The following is a 7,892-nucleotide window of genomic DNA, read 5'->3' as shown; positions in this document are numbered from 1 at the left end:
AGAAAAAATATCATTTTGGTTGTTATTTGTTTGTGAAATACTCTTTATCTCTACAATTTGCTCAAAAAATGATTGAATACTTGGTTTGTCTTGTAACCAAAATGATATTTTTTCTACAAAAGTTTTTATATAGCGAAGCCCATTTCGTAGTCAAACCAATTCATTCCATAGTCAAACTTAAAAAAAAAAAAAAAAAAAAAAAAAAAAAAAAATTGCATCATTTCGCAGATAGGATCAGAGGATTTCGCAGATGGGACCTTCTCCATCTGCGAAATTACCCCTATTTATACCGAAAAATTTAAAAAAAAAAAAAATTATCATCTGCGAAAGTACAAGTGCCTGAAGCACAACTGTGCTTCAGGCACTTGTACTTTCGCAGATGAGAAGCCCATTTCGCAGATGGGACCTTCTCATTTGCGAAATGGGTGGCTAAATATGTAATCTAGATTTTTTTTGGCTATTTTTGTAATGCAATTAGTGTAATTGGCTATTTTTGTCATTTTCTCTTATAATTATTATTAGAAAAAATTGAAAAGTAATAAGAGTTTCAAATAAATGGGTGAAAGGAAAAATGATTCCTTTATAATATAGTATGATATGTGATTTTCATAAATGCTGACATGCATATACCCTATGAGGTCATATTGTGGTTATATTTTATTATGATGACTACGATTTAGTGAGCAACTATCAACATTGTTACGTTTGTTCTAATGGGTATATGTGTAGACGTTTTAGATGGCAGCATACAAACAAGCACCTTGTTAATATATTTATTGTAATTGTTTTTCACATGATGACATGAAAACCATTATACCATTGTAATTGTTTTTCACATGATGACATGAAAACCATTATACCCTTCAGAAATATCAATCAATCACACAAATGCTTCTTTAAGACACATGTTATGAAATTGCATAGATTCAAAACATGTTAAGGTAGCACATAAGATTTTAAGGGTATAACTTCGGAAAATTTTCACTATCTCAGAAAATTTAAAGGGCAACCGGAACTACCCGTGCAACCTATTGGGTCTACCCCTAACTTTAGTAAAAGTTAGATACAGTTTGTCTTTTTAATGTCTCGCTAGCCTTTTTTTTTCATTTATAAATGAAACGTTAAAAACAAACATTTTCATCCAGGGGAACTAAAGTCTCAAAGTTTAAACCGACTAACCGAGTAGACTGTAGACCATATTGAAATTACACAAATAGTTTAGGGTTCATTTGACCAATCCCCGAAACTATTAATATAAGGGGTAAGCCAAACACCTAACTCGATGGGATGTCATTTAATGTATCATCTTATAGAAGATTCTCTTGAGTTCGGATGCAATTAAGTATGCTTAATGAGCTATTTTGGTATTCTCAATAATATAAAAAATGTAAAACATAATATTAACAAGTAACAACCGAGGGAGGTACTATCTTATGCTTACCTTGTGTCTGTAGATAATGAACATCCTTTGTCTTGAACTTGTTTATATATATTATATTATCATCAAAACATATTTTTAACATTTATAAATAACGAGCATCCTTTGTCTTGAAATTGTTTATATATTATATTATCACCTAAACATATTTTTAACATTTATACATGGACACAAACAAAAATGCTTGCATCACTGCAGACGACACAAATTTCATTTACATAGGTTTTATAAATCTGGTATATTATTTTAATTCTTAAAATTTATTAACACTACAAAAAAATATGTCAATTAGTGACCAAAATAAAATAGTCACTAACAATAGAATGTGTCGTCATTAACTGAATTAGTGACCAAAATTCCGTTCGTCACTTTTCGTCACTATAGGTCCATCACAAAACCGATTTAGTGACCAAATATAGATTTGGTCACTAAACAGTGACTAAAATATATTCGTCACTAACTCAGTGACGACCCGCTTCGTCACTAAATGTTGTCACTAATCAATGAAAGTCGTCACTATCTTATCTACTTAGTAACCAATAAAAGTCATCACTGTTTCATCCGGTTAGTGACCATGAAAGTGGTCACGAGTTCATCTAATTAGTGACCATAATAGGTCGTCACTGATTTATCCTATTAGACAAAAAATGGGTCAATAATTAAAAAATTATAGAAATATTAAATGTCAATTTTAATATGAAATATAACAATATCCAATTAGACAAGAAAAAATAATGCTATAAATTTTTACAATATAACAACACAGTAACCAAATAAATCTTCACATTTATAATATGAAAATTAAATGTCTCTTTTAAAAAACAAAATTCATATATTTTATCCAATATTTCAAAAAACAAACATATAAAGATCAATGTGGATTAAAAATAAATTCAATTGATCAATGTAATTGAGATAAACGTGAAAGCTCACTCATCATAAATTCCATTTTCTTATTTTGCTCCTCTCGATATTGGATCTACTCATCTTGAAATTGTAGTTGCTCTTCTTTAATTACACAAATTTCCTCCTCTAAGGCTTTTGATTTTTCCTTTTCCAGTTCCATTTGTAACTTTTATGTGCCTAAAACTTGTTTTGTCAAAAAAGAATGCCCTTTTATATATCATTCAGCATAACAAATTTCAGTCGGCGAACAAGAAGAAGAAGCTTCCTCATTTAGCAATTCATTTTGCATAACAAAACAATTTAGATTAAAAGTAAAACATAAATTATTCATAAGTATGTCATTGATCATTTGATTTTACTTTTTCAAAAAATGTCCAATCTTGTAACGTTCAATTAATGATATAAAAAACAACACTCGGACCCTAATACAAACACTGTTATGGTGTTATTGAAATGAGTTGTTAAAGTACAATGCTTAATAAGAAAGTACAATCTTGTAAATATTATCGTTGGATATATTTGTGTGCTATAGCCTATAAGTTTAAGAAAGGGCATCATAGTATGATTTGTTAAAATTTTATATCCAATAATATTAATGTTAACCAAATACAAAGCAAACTTTTATTAGAAGAAATGAGAATATGATGCTATAACAAACAAAGTAAAAAAAAAAGTACATTGCTATTTCTTGCATGTTAAAGAAACTAAACTTTACCAATGTTTTAATGTTTTATCAGATAGTTGATATGTTGACAAATATTGTATAGAGTTTTACTTGAACTAAATTTAATAGCAGATTAAAACATGGTTATATAAACAAGTTATTTACTAAAATCATCATTTTGTGGAAAATAACTAGGATTCTCATAAAATAATGGTAATCCAACAAGTGGGAGGTCCGCATTTATCCATAATATTTTTCAAACATATACAAATGATCTTCCAGATAATATGAGTAAATTTGTTACCTATTTTGACAGATAATGTGGGTAAATTTGTCATGTTCGCATTCTAACAAATACAAATGTGGAGCGAGTTTTAGGAGTATGCTGCATAAAGTTCCGACCTAACTACATAAGAGCATAAGAATGTATGAATGAAATTACCATTTCACTCTTAAGAGTTATAAGTCATTTTTGTTCGTTAAAATTGTTACCTGATACAATTTTAACTCAAACCGCGGCCCAACCTCCTTTAGATCAATTGATTTAGGACCTCCACTTTGCCTATAGACATGATGCCTGTAAAAACATATAGCTTTATATTTATTTTTGAAGAGTTACATTTAATTTAATTTGATTAAAATCATGATAAGCAATTACCTAAAAGAAATGTAATCTGATTGATTAGCAAAGGTGATTATATGTTTGGAATCAGGCTTTGGCACCGGAAATAGATGCAGTCCTTTAACCAATCTATTCAATCACACAACCAATAAGATGTCAAAAAATAAAAATAAAAAAAGAAACCTGGTTGAAGTCAAAATCCATAAAAACAAAGATGCTTTCCACAATATAAATATAACACAACATTTGTCAAACAAATAAGAAATAAATATTTCAAACTCCATGAGTATTAGAGTCAGTGATTACATGATTGCAAAGAAACCACAATGAAGAAATATGTTTTAATATGAAATTAAGCTCATATCGTGTTGTTAATGACCCTTTGATTTCATCTAATACAGGCTCTTTAAGCTTTTGAACAACAAATTCCTGATTTTTTGTAATTTCCTGCACCCAGAGTGAAACACTTCTACTGAATTATTTGCATATGTTATTATACAAAATAAGAACAAAAGGAAGTTTGCTTATGTTTTATGTACCCTGTAGTTCTGACAGCAATCATGAAATCTCAACATTATATCATTTGCACGACTTTCAGTGGCAACAAAAAAGCTCGATGCTTTCCTTTTTTTACCACTAAAAATGCCCATGCCAAATGCCACAACACTAGCTGACGGCCTTGGAACCTAATTCACCCTCAATTTCATTAGCTTTTGGAGTAATCATAAAACATGTGATGTAAATATGTAATCAGATAAAAGTCAAGATCATTGACAGCAAGACCGATTATGTCTCGTGCCAAATTTGAGAACTCTGCTTCGAGGTCTAACTCAATCTCATGTTTTGCTTGTGAGTTTTTTTGCTTCTAGAAGGTTCTCGAGTTTAGATATTGTTCTTTCTGAACAATTGGCAAACATCTGCACCATGGCTTCCAAATATAAGGTGTGGAATCTAGGAGCTATAACTGTGAAAAGTTACAAATCAACATCAAACAATACAAAAAAGGGCTTAATAAATATCATGTTTACCACTTCTCCTTTGCTTCCAAGTCTCTAAGTCAGCAGGAATTAACCCTTTCCCCATAATTGGTTCTAGAATATCAAGTATCATTACAGAGAGTGAAGGAAAAAAAAAATCAAGAACTTAAGGATTGTACCTTATCATATGAAAATACATTTTCACGAAGAATATATCGGGCAAAAATTAGATATGATACAACTACAAATGCTTTTGGACGAAAAGCAAGTTTATAAACTGAGCCATGTTGTTCAACAAATCATCATTGAGGTGTCATAGATGTTAATAGCTTATGAATTAATCATACAAAGAGAAGGAAAATGAAAAGATAAATAAGAAGTACCTCTATGAACCAGTCAAACAAAGAGAAAAAAAAAAGGTTTTCCTAAAAAATCAGACACAACACCTTCAGCTACAGGCATGGAACCTATGCTTCCACCACTCAAGAATTTAGTCAATAAATTGCTTGCGTTATCCAAAACATTCCTACTCTTATTTGTCTTCTCATCTGTACTTGTTGATTGACATCTACATTCATCATTCGACACAACCACAAGTCCACAACTAATCTCTTATAATCACATTCAAAAAAATTGTAATCAATTTAAGTAATTCATGCCACCTGGCTTGCCCTTGGCAACATTGAAATCAAACCTCCTCAAGAAGAAAACCATCTTGTGAGTTGGAAAAGCCAACTTGAAGAAGATATGAAGATGATCCAGTTTCAAGATAAAAGAAATCACATTAGTGAAGTTCTTGCTGCCAATGATCTTGCTTCTATTTGTGTGGCTGATACAATGATCTTCGAGCTTCTATCCTTCCGCTCCTTGTCCAAGTGTAGTTTTTTCTTCAAATTCTTATCCGACTCATTGATCTACAACGATCCAAACAATAACTACATAATAATGAATCTATTGTGATTATATATGATTGATCATGTTTGAGAACTTACAGCATCATATATATCATCGTTATTCTCAAAGTCTCCAACTTCTCGAGGGACGATATGTATATGAACATGTGGAACCGATTGTCCTGCTTGTGGTCCATCCAGAGAGAAGAAAAGGGAACCCATTTAAAATATTATATAATGTCAAAAGAACGATAAAAGAAGCCAATGTAAGCTTAATTACTTGGATTGTAAAAGTGTCGCACCTCCAAACCAGAACGACAGAAACGTTCGGGGGCGGAGGACGTCATGTACAATATCATATCAATGCATAATAGTAAACGAGAAACAACATCATCCATTTCATTAATAATATAATTTAATACAAGTGTGTTTTGTGTATAGTTTGATAGACACCAAAATATGAATCAAAATAAAAGACGAGTCTTCTATTTGCTCCGTCTTCTCAAAACCTGGTCTAGTGTACCTATCTACTGGTGACCTAAGAATACAAGTTATTTTGAAAGAGTAGATCAGCATTTAAGCTGGTGAGTTCATAAGTATTTAGTTTTAGTTGTTGTATATGTTTAATGAAAGTTTTTGTAAATGTTTGTTTGCAAACGTTTGTTTGTAAATGTTTGTATCTCCTAGAAAATCCTATATTTTCTACATTAACTAAAACTTAGTCTTCTACCAAGACACGATTGTTCTGTATGTTTGTTCCTTTGTAAAAGTGAGTGTTTTCCCAAAGACAGGCTATCATTTACCAAAAATATAGTTTACATTACCGTTTATGTGGGAAGATCACAATTTGAATGTAGTGGGAAAATAATAAAGATGTACTTGTAGTATTGTATATAGTAGCTACCATTGTACTAACTACCTTAAATCAACTGATTAATTAAGGTAAAATGTGATATAGTTGTAACCATACTTGATTGACTAGTTAAAACATGATGTTCGAAGACATTGAAATGGTATGACATTTGTCACCCGTAGACCTGCAGGTCCCACTATAGCTAGCAACAAGGTGTAGGATAGTCAGTCGTGTATAGATCTATATACAAATTCATGCTCTCCCTCCAGGAGACTCTGGTTACAAAACGTGACACAGCAGTATATTGTCATGCCATGAAGTAGTGGCTCACATTAGTGTTATAATGTTCTTGTATTTGTATAGTGTGTTCTCTCCGTTCTAGTGTATTATATGTTCTCTTTGTATAGTGTAGTGTATGCTCTCTTTGTTTCTCATTATAGTATGTTCTCTTTGTTTCTCATTATAGTATGTTTGAACTAACTCTTGTATGAACTGACTCTTGTATGTTTCATTGTACTAGAAATAGTGAGTAGTAATCCTCTAAACTATACCTATTATAGTTTACTAGTAATGTTGTTTGAGTAACTGAGTATGTATGTACACCTTTGCTACCAAAAGGTGCTGAACTGATGTAAGCACTTTTATATCTATACACATATACATAATATATAACTAAGATTCAAACGACACTCGGACAAACAACCGGATACCCTAAGTCCACAACCAAACAAGGAACAAGAAATATAGTGAGTTATCAGTCCTAAGCCCTTTCAACCTTACTTATATAACTACATTTATATAGACATGATTTTGACATTATATAAGTTTAAAAGAGTTTTTATAAAGAGTTTAGCATGTAAAAGAGTTTTAAACATAAAAAGGAATTTTAACCATTTGAATGGTTACAAATGACTTGATGTCAGCTTATAAAAGGTTTTGAAATCGTTTATTTGATAAAACAGTTTTGTAGTATAAGAAATCCACTTGTTGGTAGTTATTAATCACATGTGATTGATATAATAACTATAATGTTTCTACTTGTATCCCCCCCCCCATAAAAGCATTTAAAATTATTTAAAAGATAAGTTAAGGGGTATCAACTCACCTTTAGTGAGTGATACGAATGTAAGTTCGATATAGGATGCTAAGTGTCAAGTGAAGCCTCGAGCACAAACAGATCCTATTAAGCATATAATGACACATATATGTATATAATTAGTGTATATACAAATAATCATGCAAGGAAATCAACTTAGGGGCTAGGAAACACTTAGATTGAAGTGTTACAATCACATATGATTGCATCAAAGGGGTTTACGGCCACACAAGGGTGTGTACGGCCAATGTGGTGTACGGCCATTGGGTGTACGATAATGGAGTGTACGGCCGTACACTCATCGAAGAAGCATGCAAAAAGGGGTGTTTATGGCCCTATCTAGCATCCATTAAGTGTTTATGATCCTATGTTGGTACATGAGGTAAGTTTTAGGCCAAAACATACCCTAAACAAGGGTTTACGGCCATATGAGGAGTGTACGG

At 31.5% G+C, this 7,892-nt stretch overlaps 1 protein-coding gene across 1 annotated transcript; it reads right to left on the bottom strand.

The window, feature by feature from the left end:
- Nucleotides 1-3,342: 3,342 nt before the first annotated feature.
- Nucleotides 3,343-4,280, bottom strand: LOC111907710 (U3 small nucleolar ribonucleoprotein protein IMP4). The gene is made up of 5 exons (XM_023903519.1): nucleotides 4,170-4,280; nucleotides 4,010-4,077; nucleotides 3,667-3,759; nucleotides 3,501-3,585; nucleotides 3,343-3,414 (listed from the first exon to the last, which is right to left on the bottom strand). The coding sequence occupies exons 1-5, from the start codon at nucleotides 4,278-4,280 to the stop codon at nucleotides 3,343-3,345; spliced, it is 429 nt and encodes a 142-aa protein (XP_023759287.1).
- Between the last annotated feature and the right edge of the window lie 3,612 nt (nucleotides 4,281-7,892).

The sequence above is a fragment of the Lactuca sativa genome, chromosome 1 (assembly GCF_002870075.4).
Source record: "Lactuca sativa cultivar Salinas chromosome 1, Lsat_Salinas_v11, whole genome shotgun sequence".
Classification (NCBI taxonomy): Eukaryota; Viridiplantae; Streptophyta; class Magnoliopsida; order Asterales; family Asteraceae; genus Lactuca; species Lactuca sativa.
Note: the sequence above shows the minus strand (reverse complement) of the source record. Positions and strands in the feature narration are given on the sequence as shown.

Bases quoted from the DNA above. Each gene is read 5' to 3' on its own strand.
- LOC111907710 (XM_023903519.1), bottom strand. From the start codon at position 4,280: ATGGGCATTTTTAGTGGTAAAAAAAGGAAAGCATCGAGCTTTTTTGTT. The intron at 3,760-4,009 runs GTCATTAACAAC...GTGATTGAATAG, and splicing joins GTATTAGATGAAATCAAAGG to ATTGGTTAAAGGACTGCATC. The intron at 3,586-3,666 runs GTAATTGCTTAT...ATGTTTTTACAG, and splicing joins TCAGATTACATTTCTTTTAG to GCATCATGTCTATAGGCAAA.